The sequence below is a fragment of the Bombina bombina genome, chromosome 9 (genome assembly GCF_027579735.1).
Source record: "Bombina bombina isolate aBomBom1 chromosome 9, aBomBom1.pri, whole genome shotgun sequence".
Taxonomy (NCBI): Eukaryota; Metazoa; Chordata; class Amphibia; order Anura; family Bombinatoridae; genus Bombina; species Bombina bombina.
Window position 1 is genome coordinate 270,766,148 of NC_069507.1, and position 19,403 is coordinate 270,785,550.

The following is a 19,403-nucleotide window of genomic DNA, read 5'->3' on the forward strand; positions in this document are numbered from 1 at the left end:
TGTACATGTGTATGTTTGTCTGTGCATATGTCTAGGTACATGTGTATGATTGTCTGTGCATATGTCTAGGTATATGTGTATGTTTGTCTGTGCATATGTCTAGGTAAATGTGTATGTTTGTCTGTGCATATGTCTCTGTACATGTGTATGTTTGTCTGTGCATATGTCTAGGTATATGTGTATGTTTGTCTGTGCATATGTCTAGGTAAATGTGTATGTTTGTCTGTGCATATGTCTCTGTACATGTGTATGTTTGTCTGTGCATATGTCTAGGTATATGTGTATGTTTGTCTGTGCATATGTCTCTGTACATGTGTATGTTTGTCTGTGCATATGTCTAGGTACATGTGTATGTTTGTCTGTGCATATGTCTCTGTACATGTGTATGTTTGTCTGTGCATATGTCTCTGTACATGCGTATGTTTGTCTGTGCATATGTCTCTGTACATGTGTATGTTTGTCTGTGTATATGTCTCTGTACATGTGTATGTTTGTCTGTGCATATGTCTCTGTACATGTGTATGTTTGTCTGTGCATATGTCTCTGTACATGTGTATGTTTGTCTGTGCATATGTCTAGGTACATGTGTATGATTGTCTGTGCATATGTCTAGGTACATGTGTATGATTATCTGTGCATATGTCTAGGTACATGTGTATGATTGTCTGTGCATATGTCTAGGTACATGTGTATGATTGTCTGTGCATATGTCTAGGTACATGTGTATGATTATCTGTGCATATGTCTAGGTACATGTGTGTGATTGTCTGTGCATATGTCTAGGTACATGTGTATGTTTGTCTGTGCATATGTCTAGGTACATGTGTATGATTGTCTGTGCATATGTCTAGGTACATGTGTATGATTGTCTGTGCATATGTCTAGGTACATGTGTATGATTGTCTATGCATATGTCTAGGTACATGTGTATGATTGTCTGTGCATATGTCTAGGTACATGTGTATGATTGTCTGTGCATATGTCTAGGTACATGTGTATGATTGTCTGTGCATATGTCTAGGTACATGTGTATGATTGTCTGTGCATATGTCTAGGTACATGTGTATGTTTGTCTGTGCATATGTCTAGGTACATGTGTATGTTTGTCTGTGCATATGTCTCTGTACATGTGTATGTCTGTGCATATGTCTCTGTACATGTGTATGTTTGTCTGTGCATATGTCTCTGTACATGTGTATGTCTGTGCATATGTCTCTGTACATGTGTATGTTTGTCTGTGCATATGTCTCTGTACATGTGTATGTCTGTGCATATGTCTCTGTACATGTGTATGTTTGTCTTTGCATATGTCTCTGTGCATGTGTGTGTTTGTCTGTGCATATGTCTTGGTACATGTGTATGTTTGTGCATATGTCTAGGTACACGTGTATGTTTGTCTGTGCATATGTCTCTGTACATGTGTATGTTTGTCTGTGCATATGTCTAGGTACATGTGTATGTTTGTCTGTGCATATGTCTAGGTACATGTGTATGTTTGTCTGTGCATATGTCTAGGTACATGTGTATGTTTGTCTATGCATATGTCTCTGTACATGTGTATGTTTGTCTGTGCATATGTCTAGGCACATGTGTATGTTTGTCTGTGCATATGTCTCTGTACATGTGTATTTTTGTCTGTGCATATGTCTAGGTACATGTGTATGTTTGTCTGTGCATATGTCTAGGTACATGTGTATGTTTGTGCATATGTCTAGGTACATGTGTATGTTTGTCTGTGCATATGTCTAGGTACATGTGTATGTTTGTCTGTGCATATGTCTAGGTACATGTGTATGTTTGTGCATATGTCTAGGTACATGTGTATGTTTGTCTGTGCATATGTCTAGGTACATGTGTATGTTTGTGCATATGTCTAGGTACATGTGTATGTTTGTCTGTGCATATGTCTAGGTACATGTGTATGTTTGTCTGTGCATATGTCTAGGTACATGTGTATGTTTGTGCATATGTCTCTGTACATGTGTATGTTTGTCTGTGCATATGTCTCTGTACATGTGTGTGTTTGTCTGTGCATATTTCTCGGTACATGTGTGTGTTTGTCTGTGCATATGTCTAGGTACATGTGTATGTTTGTGCATATGTCTCTGTACATGTGTATGTTTGTCTGTGCATATGTCTCTGTACATGTGTGTGTTTGTCTGTGCATATTTCTCGGTACATGTGTGTGTTTGTCTGTGCATATACCTCTGTACATGTGTATGTTTGTGCATATGTCTCTGTACATGTCTAGGTACATGTGCATATGTCTAGGTACATGTGTATGTTTGTCTGTGCATATGTCTAGGTACATGTGTATGTTTGTCTGTGCATATGTCTCGGTACAAGTGTAGGTTTGTCTGTGCATATGTCAAGGTACATGTGTATGTTTGTCTGTGCATATGTCAAGGTACATGTGTATGTTTGTCTGTGCATATGTCAAGGTACATGTGAATGTTTCTCTATGCATATGTCAAGGTACAAGTGTAGGTTTGTCTGTGCATATGTCTCTGTACATGTGTATGTTTGTCTGTGCATATGTCTAGGTACATGTGTATGTTTGTCTGTGCATATGTCTCTGTACATGTGTATTTTTGTCTGTGCATATGTCTAGGTACATGTGTATGTTTGACTGTGCATATGTCTCTGTACATGTGTATTTTTGTCTGTGCATATGTCTAGGTACATGTGTATGTTTGTCTATGCATATGTCCAGGTACGTTTGTCTGTGTGTGTTCCTTCATGTGTGTATTTGTACAGTTCAGTGTTTGCTGTGTGTACAGATAGTTTTCGTCTCTCACCGTGCAGTAGGTAACCCACTCCCCTGGTTTTGGTATGCTCTGTCAGCTGACCGGTGTTCCTCAGATAATTTAGCAGGTAGATATTGGGGGCAAACCTCGCCATGTTCTGCTCTCCACAGCCAAAGGGGAGAACAAGAAGATGGTCAATCCCTTCCAGAGCAATCCCCAGCATATCTCCTATGGTACAGAGTCATAGAGTCACACACAACACACAGGCACATAGTGTCATATATGGTTAGAGAGGCACATAGTGTCACATATGGTTAGAGAGGCACATAGTGTCACATATGGTTAGAGAGGCACATAGTGTCACATATGGTTAGAGAGGCACATAGTGTCACATATGGTTAGAGAGGCACATAGTGTCACATATGGTTAGAGAGGCACATAGTGTCATATATGGTTAGAGAGGCACATAGTGTCACATATGGTTAGAGAGGCACATAGTGTCACATATGGTTAGAGAGGCACATAGTGTCATATATGGTTAGAAAGGCACATAGTGTCACATATGGTTAGAGAGGCACATAGTGTCATATATGGTTAGAGAGGCACATAGTGTCACATATGGTTAGAGAGGCACATAGTGTCACATATGGTTAGAGAGGCACATAGTGTCACATATGGTTAGAGAGGCACATAGTGTCACATATGGTTAGAGAGGCACATAGTGTCACATATGGTTAGAAAGCCATATATATACATACACACAGTATAAGAACCGTTATTTATACGGCAAAAATACATATAAGCAGTTATATAGTCTTTTAAAAAGATGGAAAATAAATGTAGGTGTGCTAACTTGTAAAGTCTCACAAGCATACTCTAGACTGGAGAAGATGGGGGCTTTAACTCATAGTTCGCCAGCCCCCTTAGGAAGCAGTAAGATATTAATAGCAGCATACGGATCATCTTGCTGGCACACATCATTGTCTGCTTGAAGGTGTCCCATACAGTATATTGTGCTTATTTGCAGCCCATTAAACACTTTTCATGGAATACATAGGGGTGGGGAAGATTGAGTAAATTCTGCCCCTGTTCTTGACAACCTACCTAACATTAGCGAATGCGGCAGAGCACACAGAACACAAACGGATAAGGAGCTGATCTTGTGCTGGCAGCTGTGAGATTTAACCTGTGCTCATGTAGCTAATGTAGGAATTTTATAAACACCAATAGGTTTCTCACCCACAATCGAGATCCCGGCTGAGCCTGACCCGGGCACCGCTCCCGCAGGTAAACTCAGGTATATTGTGTCTGTGGATAGATTTCCTGGTAAAAAAAATACAACAGAACTAGTTTACATTAGGGATTTACGTCAGTGTTTATGGACCCCTAACCAAGAACACAAGAGAAATACTCTGCTGTAACCATCTGCTCTCACCTATAAGTTATCTCTGTGCTCTAGGTCAGATAGCATGAAAACCTGTCCTGTTAAGGGTTACTTGAGGACTGCATATGAGAAACACTGGTTTACATGACCATAACAACTGTAAAGTTTGATTGAAACATAGAGACTTGGATTTAAAGGGACAGTCTACACCAGAATCTTTATTGTTTAGAAGGATAAATAATCCATTTATAACCCATTCCCCAGTTTTGCATAACCAACAGTTATATTAATACACTTTTAACCTCTGTGATTACCTTGTTTCTAAGCCTCTGCAGACAGCCCCCTTATCTCAGTGCTTTTGACAGACTTGCATTTTAGCCAATCAGTGAAGACTCTTAAAGAACTCCACAGGCATGAGCACAATGTTATATACATGGCATGTGAACAAGCAGTGCCTAATTGTGGAAAACGGTCAAAATGCAATGAGATAAATGGGAGTTCAACAGCTTAGAAATTAGCATATGAGCCTACCTAGGTTTACTTTAAACAAAGAATACCAAGAAAACAAAGCACATTTAATGATAAAAGTAAATTGGAAAGATGTTTAAAATTCCATGTCCTATCTGAATCATGAGAGTTTAAAGGTATAGTAAAGTCCAAATTAGACTTTCATGATTCAGATAGGGCATGTCATTTTAAACAACTGTCTAATTTACTTTTATCATCAAATTTGCTTTGTTCTCTTGTTATTTTTAGTTGAATGCGAAACCTAGGTAGCCTCATATGCTAATGTCTAAGCCCTTGAAGGCAGCCTCTTATCTAAATGCATCTGACAGTTTTTCACAGCTAGACAGCACTAGTTCATGTGTTTCATATAAATAACATTGTGCTCACGCATGTGGAGTTATTTAAGAGTCAGCACTAATTGCCTGAAACGCAAGTCTGTCAAAAGATCTGAGATAAGGAGGCAGTCTACAGAGGCTTAGATACAAGGTAATCACAAAGGTAAAAAGTATATTAATATAACTGAGATAAGGAGCAGTCTGCAGAGGCTTAGATACAAGGTAATCACAGAGGTAAAAGTATATTAATATAACTGAGATAAGGAGGCAGTCAGCAGAGGCTTAGATACAGGGTAATCACAGAGGTAAAAAGTATATTAATATAACTGAGATAAGGAGGCAGTCAGCAGAGGCTTAGATACAAGGTAATCACAGAGGTAAAAAGTATATTAATATAACTGAGATAAGGGGCAGTCTGCAGAGGCTTAGATACAAGGTAATCACAGAGGTAAAAAGTATATTAATATAACTGAGATAAGGAACAGTCTGCAGAGGGTTAGATACAAGGTAATCACAAAGGTAAAAAGTATATTAATATAACTGAGATAAGGAGCAGTCTGCAGAGGCTTAGATACAGGGTAATCACAGAGGTAAAAAGTATATTAATATAACTGAGATAAGGAGGCAGTCAGCAGAGGCTTAGATACAAGGTAATCACAGAGGTAAAAAGTATATTAATATAACTGAGATAAGGAGGCAGTCAGCAGAGGCTTAGATACAGGGTAATCACAGAGGTAAAAAGTATATTAATATAACGGAGATAAGGAGGCAGTCTGCAGAGGGTTAGATACAAAGTAATCACAAAGGTAAAAAGTATATTAATATAACTGAGATAAGGAGCAGTCTGCAGAGGCTTAGATACAAGGTAATCACAGAGGTAAAAAGTATATTAATATAACTGAGATAAGGGGCAGTCTGCAGAGGCTTAGATACAAGGTAATCACAGAGGTAAACAGTATATTAATATAACTGAGATAAGGAACAGTCTGCAGAGGGTTAGATACAAGGTAATCACAAAGGTAAAAAGTATATTAATATAACTGAGATAAGGAGCAGTCTGCAGAGGCTTAGATACAAGGTAATCACAGAGGTAAAAGTATATTAATATAACTGAGATAAGGAGGCAGTCAGCAGAGGCTTAGATACAGGGTAATCACAGAGGTAAAAAGTATATTAATATAACCGAGATAAGGAGGCAGTCAGCAGAGGCTTAGATACAAGGTAATCACAAAGGTAAAAAGTATATTAATATAACTGAGATAAGGGGCAGTCTGCAGAGGCTTAGATACAAGGTAATCACAAAGGTAAAATGTATATTAATATAACTGAGATAAGGGGCAGTCTGCAGAGGCTTAGATACAAGGTAATCACAAAGGTAAAAAGTATATTAATATAACTAAGATAAGGGACAGTCTGCAGAGGCTTAGATACAAGGTAATCACAGAGGTAAAAAGTAAATTAATATAACTGAGATAAGGGACAGTCTGCAGAGGCTTAGATACAAGGTAATCACAGAGGTAAAAAGTAAATTAATATAACTGAGATAAGGGACAGTCTGCTGAGGCTTAGATACAAGGTAATCACAGAGGTAAAAAGTAAATTAATATAACTGAGATAAGGGACAGTCTGTCGAGGCTTAGATACAGGGTAATCACAAAGGTAAAAAGTATATGAATATAACTGAGATAAGGAGCAGTCTGCAGAGGCTTAGATACAAGGTAATCACAGAGGTAAAACGTATATTAATATAACTGAGATAAGGGGGCAGTCTGCAGAGCCAATAGGATTGAGCTTGCATTCTATTGGCTGATTGGAACAGCCAATAGAATACAAGCTCAATCCTATTGGCTGATTGCATCAGCCAATAGGATTTTTTCACCTTTAATTCCGATTGGCTGATAGAATTATATTATCCAATCGGAATTCAAGGGACGCCATCTTGGATGACGTCACTTAAAGGAACCTTCATTCTTCAGTCGCCGTGGAAAGAAGAGGATGCTCCGCGCCGGATGTCTTTAAGATGGAGCCGCTCCACGCAGGATGGATGAAGATAGAAGATGCAGTCTGGATGAAGACTTCTGCCGGCTTCGATGAGGACTTCTGCTGCTTCGTTGAGGACTTCTGCTGGGTCTTCAAAAACTGTAAGTGGATCTTCGGGGATTAGTGTTAGTTTTTTTTAAGGGTTTATTGGGTGGGTTTTATTTTTAGATTAGGGCTTTTGGGCACCGAAAAAGAGCTAAATGTCATTTTAAGGGCAATACCCATCCAAATGCCCTTTTCAGGGCAATGGGGAGCTTAGGTTTTTTAGTTAGGATTTTATATGGGGGGGTTGGTTGTGTGGGTGATGGGTTTTACTGATGGGGGATTTGTTTGTATTTTTTTTTACACGTAAAAGAACTGATTTATTTTGGTCAATGCCCCGCAAAAGGCCCTTTTAAGGGCTATTGGCAGTTTAGTTTAGGCTAGGGTTTTTTTTTAATTTGGGGCGCTTTTTTATTTTGATAGGTCTATTAGATTAGGTGTAATTAGTTTAAATATCTGATAATTTATTTTTTATTTTGTGTAATATAGTGGGTTTTTTTTGTTATTTAGTTTTTTTTTTTTTTTTTATTATTAATGTAATGTATTTAATTGTACTGTAAGGTTAGGTGTTAGTGTAACTCAGGTTAGGTTTTATTTTACAGGTAAATTTGTATTTATTTTAGCTAGGTAGCTAGTAAATAGTTAATAACTATTTACTAACTAGTCTACCTAGTTAAAATAAATACAAACTTACCTGTGAAATAAAAATAAAACCTAAGCTAACTACAATATAACTATTAGTTATATTGTGGCTAGCTTAGCGTTTATTTTACAGGTAAGTATTTAGTTTTAAATAGGAATTATTTAGTTAACGATAGGAATTTTTTATTAGATTTATTTTAATTATATTAAAGTAGGGGGTGTTAGGGTTAGACTTAGGGTTAGGTTTAGGGGTTTATAACTTTAGTATAGTGGTGGCGACTTTGGGTGCGGCAGATTAGGGGTTAATAAGTGTAGGTAGGTAGGGACGACGTTGGGGGCAGCAGATTAGGGGTTAATAACAGTAATGTAGGTTGCAGCGATGTTAGGGACAGCAGATTAGGGGTTAATAATATTTACCTAGTGTTTACGATGCGGGAGTACAGCGTTTTAGGGGTTAATATGTTTATTACAGTGGCGGCGATGTCCTGAGCATCAGATTAGGGGTTACTAATTTTAGTATTTGCAATGCAGACCGGCCTCGGTTTAGGGGTTAATAGGTAGTTTATGGGTGTTAGTGTACTTTTTAGCACTTTAGTTATGAGTTTTATGTTACAACGTTGTAGCATAAAACCCATAACTACTGACTTTCTGTTTACGTTATGGATCTTGTAGTTTTAGGCTGTACCGCTCACTTTTGGCCTCCCATGCAGACTCGTAATACCGGCGCTGTGGAAGTCCAATTGAAAAAGGACTTTTTGAAAGCTGCGGTAGTTATGTTGCGCTACAACCAAAAAAGTGTGCGGTGCAGCTAAACCTGCAAGACTCGTAATACCAGCGGTAGTGAAAAAGAGCCATAACGCTGCTTTTTCACCCATACCGCAAAACTCGTAATCTAGCCGTATATGTTCATTATGAAAAGGTAGCATGTGAACTGGTAATGAAAGGGTTTAGAACGAAGGTGGGATTTTATTTCTGCTATAATTTAACAGTTGGTTTAGTAATAACTGATTTACTATTTTTTTTTCCAAAAAACTGATTTCTTCAGTTTAAACCCCCTTGTTCAATGTACTTGTCTGAGAGTCCTAATTCTGAGATGAATTCGTAAAACTTCTTTGTTATAACCAATGTAATGAGTGCAACAATATGGTGCCCTAAAAACAAAATTTATGCTTACCTGATACATTTCTTTCTCTTGTGGTGTATCCAGTCCATGAGTTCATCCATTACTTGTGGGATATTCTCCTTCCCAACAGGAAGTTGCAAGAGGACACCCACAGCAGAGCTGTCTATATAGCTCCTCCCCTAACTGCCACCCCCAGTCATTCGACCGAAGACAAGCAAGAAAAAGGAGAAACTATAGGGTGCAGTGGAGACTGTAATTTAAAAATAAAAAACACCTGCCTTAAAGTGACAGGGCGGGCCGTGGACTGGATACACCACAAGAGAAAGAAATTTATCAGGTAAGCATAATTTTGTTTTCTCTTGTAAGGTGTATCCAGTCCACGGGTTCATCCATTACTTGTTTGATACCAATACCACAGCTTTAGGACATGGATGAAGGGAGGGACAAGGCAGGAACTTAAACGGAAGGCACCACTGCCTGCAAGAACTTTCTCCCAAAAATAGCCTCAGAGGAAGCAAAAGTATCAAATTTGTAGAATTTAGAAAAAGTATGAAGCGAAGACCAAGTCGCCGCCTTATAAATCTGTTCAACAGAGGCCTCATTTTTAAAAGCCCATGTGGAAGCTACCGCTCTAGTGGAATGAGCTATAATTCTTTCAGGAGGCTGCTGGCCAGCAGTCTCATAAGCTAAACGGATTATGCTTCTCAGCCAAAAAGAAAGAGAAGATGCTGAAGACTTTTGGCCTCTCCTCTGTCCAGAGTAGACAACAAACAATGCAGATGTTTGACGAAAATCCTTAGTAGCTTGTAAATAAAACTTTAAAGCACGAACCACGTCAAGATTGTGTAATAGACGTTCCTTCTTTGAAGAAGGATTAGGACACAGTGACGGAACAACAATCTCCTGATTGATATTCTTTTTAGATACCACCTTAGGAAGAAACCCAGGTTTGGTACGCAAAACTACCTTATCTGCATGGAAGATCAGATAAGGGGAATCACACTGTAAGGCAGATAACTCTGAAACTCTTCGAGCCGAAGAGATAGCTACCAAAAACAGTAATTTCCAAGATAAAAGCTTGATATCTATGGAATGCAGAGGTTCAAACGGAACCCCTTGAAGAACTTTAAGAACTAAATTTAAACTCCATGGTGGAGCAACAGGTTTAAACACAGGCTTGATTCTAACTAAAGCCTGACAAAACCCCTGAACGTCTGGAACATCTGCCAGATGCTTGTGCAGAAGAATAGACAGAGCAGAAATCTGTCCCTTTAAGGAACTAGCTGACAATCCCTTCTCCAATCCTTCTTGGAGAAAGGATAATATCCTAGGAATCCTGACTTTACTCCATGAGTAACCCTTGGATTCACACCAATGAAGATATTTACACCATATCTTATGATAGATTTTCCTGGTGACAGGCTTTCGAGCCTGAATTAAGGTATCAATGACCGACTCGGAGAAACCACGTTTTGATAAAATCAAGCGTTCAATCTCCAAGCAGTCAGTCGCAGAGAAATTAGATTTGGATGTTTGAAAGGACCTTGGAGTAGAAGGTCCTGCCTCAGCGGCAGAGTCCATGGTGGAAGGGATGACATGTCCACCAGATCTGCATACCAAGTCCTGCGTGGCCACGCAGGTGCTATCAAAATCACCGAAGCTCTCTCCTGCTTGATCTTGGCAAACAGACGAGGGAGGAGAGGAAATGGTGGGAACACATAAGCCAGGCTGAAGGACCAGGGCACTGCTAGAGCATCTATCAGCGCTGCCTGGGGATCCCTTGACCTTGACCCGTAACAAGGAAGCTTGGCGTTCTGACGAGATGCCATCAGATCCAGTTCTGGTTTGCCCCATAGTTGAATCAGCTGGGCAAATACTTCCGGATGGAGCTCCCACTCCCCCGGATGAAAAGTCTGCCGACTTAGAAAATCCGCCTCCCAGTTCTCTACTCCTGGGATATGGATATCTGAGAGATGGCAAGAGTAAACCTCTGCCCATAGAATTATCTTTGAAACCTCCAACATTGCCAGGGGGCTTCTTGTTCCCCCCTGATGGTTGATATAGGCTACAGTCGTGATATTGTCCGAATGAAATCTGATGAACCTGACCGCAGCTAGTTGAGGCCAAGCCTGAAGAGCATTGAATATCGCTCTCAGTTCCAGAATGTTTATCAGAAGGAGGGCTTCCTCCTGAGTCCACGAACCCTGAGCCTTCAGGGAGTTCCAGACCGTGCCCCAGCCCAGAAGGCTGGCATCTGTCATCACTATAGTCCACTCTGGCCTGCGGAAACTCATTCCCCTGGACAGATGGACCCGAGATAACTACCAGAGAAGAGAATCCCTGGTCTCTTGATCCAGATTTAGCAGAGGGGACAAATCTGTGTAATCCCCATTCCACTGATTGAGCATGCAAAGTTGCAGTGGTCTGAGATGTAGGCGGGCAAACGGAACTATGTCCATTGCCGCTACCATTAGGCCGATTACTTCCATACACTGAGCCACTGACGGCCGAGAAGTGGAATGAAGAGCACGGCAGGAAGTTAGAAGCTTTGATAACCTGACCTCTGTCAGAAAAATTTTCATTTCTACTGAATCTATCAGTGTTCCTAGGAAGGAAACTCTTGTGAGAGGAGAGAGAGAACTCTTTTCTTCGTTCACCTTCCACCCGTGAGACCTCAGAAAAGCCAGAACAATGTCCGTATGGGACTTGGCGATTTGAAAAGTCGACGCCTGTATCAGAATGTCGTCTATGTAAGGAGCCACTGCTATGCCCCGTGGCCTTAGAACTGCCAGTAGGGACCCTAGAACCTTCGTAAAGATTCTTGGTGCCATGGCTAACCCGAAGGGAAGAGCCACAAACTGGTAATGCCTGTCTAAGAAGGCAAACCTGAGGAACTGATGATGATCTCTGTGAATCGGAATGTAGAGATAAGCATCCTTTAAGTCCACGTTAGTCATATAATGACCCTCCTGGGTCATAGGGAGGATGGTTCGGATAGTCTCCATCTTGAAGGATGGGACCCTGAGAAATTTGTTTAGGATCTTGAGATCCAAGATGGGTCTGAAAGTTCCCTCTTTTTTGGGAACTATAAACAGATTTGAATAGAAGCCCTGCCCCTATTCCTCCCTTGGAACTGGGTGGATCACTCCCATAACCAGTAGGTCTTGAACACAACGTAAGAATGCCTCTCTTTTTATCTGTTTTACAGATTATTGTGAGAGATGGAATCTCCCCTTTGGAGATGAAGCTTTGAAGTCCAGAAGATATCCCTGGGAAACAATCTCTAATGCCCAGGGATCCTGGACGTCTCTTGCCCAAGCCTGGGCGAAGAGAGAAAGTCTGCCCCCTACTAGATCCAGTCCCGGATCAGGGGCTACTCCTTCATGCTGTCTTAGAGGCAGCAGCAGGTTTCTTGGCCTGCTTCCCCTTGTTTCAAGCCTGGTTAGGTCTCCAGACTGATTTGGACTGGGCGAAATTTCCCTCTTGTTTTGCATTAGAGGAAACTGAAGCTGTGCCACTCTTGAAGTTTCGAAAAGAACGAAAATTATTCTGTTTGGTCCTTAACTTATTGGACCTATCCTAAGGAAGGGCGTGACTTTTTCCTCCAGTAATATCAGAAATGATCTCCTTCAGACCAGGCCCGAATAGGGTCTGTCCCTTGAAGGGGATGTTAAGAAGCTTAGACTTTGAAGTAACGTCTGCTGACCAGGACTTAAGCCATAGCGCCCTACGCGCCAAAATGGCAAAACCTGAATTCTTAGCCGTTAGCTTGGCTAAATGAAAAATGGCGTCAGAAATAAAGGAGTTAGCTAACTTAAGAGCTTTAATCCTGTCTAGAATATCGTCTAGCGGGGTCTCTACCTGTAGAGCCTCCTCAAGAGACTCAAACCAAAAGCCGCTGCAGCAGTAACTGGGGCAATGCATGCAAGAGGCTGGAGAATAAAACCTTGATGTATAAAATTTTTCTTAAGGAGACCCTCCAATTTTTTATCCATAGGATCTAGGAAAGCACAACTGTCCTCGACATCTCCCTCCACCTTAGGAACCGTCTTCCACGAGTCCCGTATGGCGGCATCTATGGAAAACATCTTTTTGAAAGCAGGAGGGGGAGAGAACGGCACACCTGGTCTATCCCATTCCTTAGTAATAATTTCCGAAAACCTCTTAGGGACTGGAAAAACATCAGTGTAAACAGGCACTGCAAAGTATTTGTCCATTTTACACAATTTCTCTGGAACCACAATGGGGTCACAGTCGCTAAAACCTCCCTAAGCAATAAGCGGAGGTGTTCAAGCTTAAATTTAAACGCTGTCATTTCAGAATCAGACTGAAGTAACGCCTTCCCTGAGTCTGAAATGTCAGCCACAGATAGAAGCTCACCTACCTCGGCTTCTGAGTATTGTGAGGGTATATCGGACACAGGCATTAAAGCGTCAGAAAGCTCTGTATTAGTTTTAGCCCCAGAGCTGTCTCGCTTTCCTTGTAGCCCTGGCAGTTTAGAGAATACCTCTGAGAGGGTAGCATTCATAACTGCCGCCATGTCCTGTGTAAGGTAAAAGAATTAGACGCGCTAGATGTACTTGGCGTCACTTGAGCGGGAGTTATAGGTTCTGACACATGGTGAGAGCTAGATGGCATAATCTCCCTCTTTTCAGTCAGAGAATCCTCTGGAGATAAATATTTAAGCACCATAATATGGTCTTTATAGTTTATAGAAATATCAGTACATTTAGTACACATTCTAAGAGGAAGTTCCACCATGGCTTCAAAACATATTGAACAAGGAGTTTCCTCTATGTCAGACATGTTTAACAGACTAGTAATGAGACAAGCAAGCTTGGAAAACACTTTAATAAAGGTGAAACAGCAATTAAACAAAAACATTACTGTGCCTTTAAGAGAAAAAAAACTAGCACTTAAACTGCAAAACAGTGTAAAAATATAGTAAAGTCTTTGAAATTTTTACAGTGTGTGTAAGGGACTAAAGCAACATTGCACCCACTTGCTAATGGATGATTAACCCCTTAGGCCCCAAACCGGATTGAAAAACGTTAAAAAACGTTAAAAGTCAATTGAGCACCTTGCCACAGCTCTGCTGAGGCTCCTACCTGCCCTCAAAAACGATTTTGTGCAGATATAACCCCTTTGAAATGGTCCTCAGATGTCAGAGGAAACCTCTAGGGAAGCTGGATGTCTCAGTCTGAATTAAAACTGCGCAGTTAGAGTGCTAAAATAGGCCCCTCACACCATGTACTGGATGTTAGAAGGGCCTTAAGAAAATACTCCTAGGAGTATCTGACTAGCCATGTGGAAACTAGGCCCCAAATAAAGACTTATCTCCCTCAGAGAAAAAACGTCCTATTTATGAAATCTTGTAAACGTTTTGTCACTCAGTAATATGAGTATTAACATGAGTATTGCCCTGTTTTGTAAGCATGATCCCAGTTGCTCTTAAATCACTGCATCAGGCTTACCTCAAATACACAAGGCTCTGTCAGCATTTTCTAGAACTTATTCAACTCTCTAGAAATAAAAATACTGAACATACCTCAAATCAGGTAATCTGCAGACCGTTCCCCCAACTGAAGTTTTCCCATATTCTTCAGTTATGTGTGAGAACAGCAATGGACCTTAGTTACAAACCGCTAAGATCATCAAACCTCCAGGCAGAATTCTTCTTCTAATTTCTGCCTGAGAGTAAAACAGTACAACGCCGGTACCGTTTAAACATAACAAACTCTTGATTGAAGGTAAAACTACACTAAGTCACCACATATCTCTTGATACTTCCTTTCTTGTCGAGAGTTGCAAGAGAATGACTGGGGGTGGCAGTTAGGGGAGGAGCTATATAGACAGCTCTGCTGTGGGTGTCCTCTTGCAACTTCCTGTTGGGAAGGAGAATATCCCACAAGTAATGGATGAACCCGTGGACTAGATACACCTTACAAGAGAAATACTAACTACTGCATGAAAATACAAAGCTTTCTAAGTTACTGAACATACTGACTGTACTGACGCTTTGTGATAAAATAACACACAATAGTAAGGAGCGTGTGACTGTATTGATGCTTTGTGAACAAATAACACACATTAGTAAGGAGCGTGTGACTGTACTGATGCATTGTGATAAAATAACACACATTAGTAAGGAGCGTGTGACTGTACTGATGCTTTGTGATAAAATAACACACATTAGTAAGGAGCGTGTGACTGTACTGATGCATTGTGATAAAATAACACACATTAGTAAGGAGCGTGTGACTGTATTGATGCTTTGTGAACAAATAACACACATTAGTAAGGAGCGGGTGACTGTACTGATGCATTGTGATAAAATAACACACATTAGTAAGGAGCGTGTGACTGTATTGATGCATTGTGATAAAATAACACACATTAGTAAGGAGCGTGTGACTGTACTGATGCATTGTGATAAAATAACACACATTAGTAAGGAGCGTGTGACTGTACTGATGCTTTGTAATAAAATAACACACATTAGTAAGGAGCGTGTGACTGTACTGACGATTTGTGATAAATTAACACACATTAGTAAGGAGCGGGTGACTGTACTGATGCATTGTGATAAAATAACACACATTAGTAAGGAGCGTGTGACTGTACTGATGCTTTGTAATAAAATAACACACATTAGTAAGGAGCGTGTGACTGTATTGACGCTTTGTGATAAAATAACACACAATAGTAAGGAGCGTGTGACTGTACTGACGCTTTGTAATAAAATAACACACATTAGTAAGGAGCGTGTGACTGTACTGACGCTTTGTGATAAAATAACACACATTAGTAAGGAACGTGTGACTGTACTGACGCTTGTGATAAAATAACACACATTAGTAAGGAGCGTGTGACTGTACTGACGCTTTGTGATAAAATAACACACATTAGTAAGGAACGTGTGACTTTACTAACGCTTTGTGATAAAATAACACAAATTAGTAAGGAGCGTGTGACTGTACTAATGCTTTGTGATAAAATAACACACATTAGTAAGGAGCGTGTGACTGTACTGACGCTTTGTGATAAAATAACACACATTAGTAAGGAACGTGTGACTGTGCTAACGCTTTGTAATAAAATAACACACATTAGTAAGGAGCGTGTGACTGTACTAATGCTTTGTGATAAAATAACACACATTAGTAAGGAGCGTGTGACTGTACTAATGCTTTGTGATAAAATAACACACATTAGTAAGGAGCGTGTGACTGTACTGATGCTTTGTGATAAAATAACACACATTAGTAAGGAGCGTGTGACTGTACTGATGCTTTGTGATAAAATAACACACATTAGTAAGGAGCGTGTGACTGTACTGATGCATTGTGATAAAATAACACACATTAGTACGGAACGTGTGACTGTACTAACGCTTTGTGATAAAATAACACACATTAGTAAGGAGCGTGTGACTGTACTGATGCTTTGTAATAAAATAACACACATTAGTAAGGAGCGTGTGACTGTACTGACGCTTTGCTATAAAATAACACACATTAGTAAGAAGCGTGTAACTGTACTGACGCTTTGTGATAAAATAACACACATTAGTAAGGAGCGTGTGACTGTACTGACGCTTTGTGATAAAATAACACACATTAGTAAGGAGCGTGTGACTGTACTGACGCTTTGTAATAAAATAACACACAATAGTAAGAAGCGTGTGACTGTACTGATGCTTTGTGATAAAATAACACACATTAGTAAGGAACGTGTGACTGTACTGACACTTTGTGATAAAATAACACACATTAGTAAGGAGCGTGTGACTGTACTGACGCTTTGTGATAAAATAACAGACATTAGTAAGGAACGTGTGACTGTACCTGCAGCACAGAGAAGCAGGTTCTGGGTTGTCTCAACTGGGATACCTTCTGGCTGCACAAAAAGAAAATAAATAATGCATCACATAGACTCATTTTAATACTTTAATATTTCAAGTACAAAGTAACCTTGAAAAACACAGCAATAACTCAAAGAGGCCTATCTATCAAGCCGTCAACTATGCCGCATTCGCCGGCACCAATACGCTCGCCTAACATCGCGGACGCGGACCTGAATATGCTCTTATTTTTTATAAAAAAAGCTGTCAAAAACCTGCGCACCAAGTACGGGGCGATGAGCAGCGGACTGTTGTTAACTAACAGTCATCAATCTCGCTGCTATTCGGCTTTTTTCCAACTTTATTTATACCCTGTCACTAAACACCGCCACTATACTAAAATGTTTAAAAAGTTATTAACCCCCATCCCACTGCTCCCGGAGCCCACCGCAACTCTAATAAGGCTATTAACCTCTATCCCTCTGCTCCCGGAGCCCACTACAACTCTAATAAAGTTATTAAACCGAATCCCTCCGCTCCCGGAGCCCACCACAACACTAATAAGGCTATTAACCCCTATCCCTCTGCTCCCGGAGCCCACTACAACTCTAATAAAGTTATTAACCCCTATCCCCCCGCTCCCGGACCCCTCCGCAACTAAATAAATCAGCCAATAGGATTGAGCTTGCATTCTATTGGCTATTCCAATCAGCCAATAGAATGCAAGCATAATCCTTTTGGCTGATTGGATCAGTCAATAGGATGAAAGCTCAATCTTATTGGCTGATTGCAACAGCCAATAGGATGTTTTCCACCTTAATTCCTATTGGCTGATAGAATTCTATCAGCCAATCGGAATGTAAGGGACGCCATCTTGGATGACGTCTTTTAAAGGGAAACTTCATTCTGCAACAGATGTCAGAAGAAGAGGATGCTCCACGCCGGATGTCTTGAAGATGAAGCCGGATGGATGAATATAGAAGATGCCGTCTGGATGCAGACTTCTGCCCGCTTGGAGGAAGACTTTGGCCCACTTGGATGAAGACTTCTGCCAGCTTCGCTGAGGACTTCTGCCGCTTGGATGAGGATGGATGTTCGGTCTTCGAAAACTGTAAGTGGATCTTCGGGGGTTAGTGTTAGGTTCTTTAAGGGTTTATTGGGTGGGTTTTAATTTTAGCTTAGGGACTTTGGGCGGAAAAAGAGCTAAATGCCCCTTTAAAGGCAATGCCCATACAAATGCCCTTTTCAGGGCAATGGGGAGCTTAGGTTTTTTAGATAGGTTTTTATTTGGGGGGTTTGGTTGTGTGGGTGTTGGGTTTTACTGTTGGGGAGGGTGTTTGTATTTTATTTTACAGGTAAACGAGCTGATTTCTTTGGGGCAATGCCCCGGAAAAGGCCCTTTTAAGGGCCATTGGTAGTTTATTGTAGGCTAAGGTTTTTTTTATTGGGGGGGCTTTTTTATTTTGATAGGGCTATTAGATTAGGTGTAATTAGTTTAAATATTTGATAATTTATTTTTTATTTTGTGTAATTCTTTAATTCTTTATAGCAGATTTAAATAACTTGAGTAGGGTTAGGGTTTTTAAATATGTAATATAGTTAATTTAATTGTAAGTTTAATATAATTTTAGTATAATAGGGTAGGTTAATTAATAGTTTGATATAGTTTAATGTAATTGTAGTATAATAGTTAGGGTAGGTTAATTAGTAGTTTAATATAGTTTAATGTAATTGTAGTATAATAGTTATGGTAGGTTAATTAGTAGTTTAATATAGTTTAATGTAATTGTAGTATAATAGTTAGGGTAGGTTAATTAGTAGTTTAATATAGTTTAATGTAATTGTAGTATAATAGTTAGGGTAGGTTAATTAGTAGTTTAATATAGTTTAATGTAATTGTAGTATAATAGTTAGGGTAGGTTAATTAGTAGTTTAATATAGTTTAATGTAATTGTAGTATAATAGTTAGGGTAGGTTAATTAGTAGTTTAATATAGTTTAATGTAATTGTAGTATAATAGTTAGGGTAGGTTAATTAGTAGTTTAATATAGTTTAATGTAATTGTAGTATAATCGTTAGGGTAGGTTAATTAGTAGTTTAATATAGTTTAATGTAATTGTAGTATAATAGTTAGGGTAGGTTAATTAGTAGTTTAATATAGTTTAATGTAATTGTAGTATAATAGTTAGTGTAGGTTAATTAGTACAAAAATGAAACAATAAAGGAGCACCGGCTGCTGGATGTATGGTTAAAAAGTCTTTACTTTATTTTCACATTAACATTAAAATCCTCGTTAAGGCACAAACATGGATTATATACAAAGATTGGTCAGCAGGTAGCAACTGACATGTTTGTGCCTTAGCGAGGATTTTAATGTTAAGGTGAAAATAAAGTAAAGACTTTTTAACCATACATCCAGCAGCCGGTGCTCCTTTATTGTTTCATTTTTGTGGCTATCTCTGACCCCAGTGAGCACGGCGAGCCGTGGTGATTACAAGCAGCCCAGATACTACAGCTGGATTGGGTTCCGGCATACAGAGCAGCTGTTCAGGAAAGCACACGTCATCGGATGTGTCAGTCAGTGGAGTTCTGACCGCGCCCACAAATACGGCCGAGGAGGGTAAGGAGAGCTGAGAGGTGGGGGGGGGGGAAACGCAGGAGAAACAGACAGAAGTCGGATCCCAGAGCGGAACCCCAGTACAAGACTCAGCCCCTACCTTAAGACCGGCCAGGAAAGGAG

General features: G+C 39.9%; 1 protein-coding gene across 1 annotated transcript in view; it reads right to left on the reverse strand.

Moving 5' to 3' along the window:
- LOC128640316 (alpha-2-macroglobulin-like protein 1) overlaps positions 1–19,403 on the reverse strand; it is a gene marked incomplete in the record, with an annotated part of 543,542 nt that overhangs the window by 145,379 nt on the left and 378,760 nt on the right. The window contains 3 exon segments of the mRNA XM_053692806.1: positions 2,799–2,975; positions 3,987–4,070; positions 16,668–16,719. Coding sequence (XP_053548781.1) covers positions 2,799–2,975; positions 3,987–4,070; positions 16,668–16,719 — 313 coding nt within the window.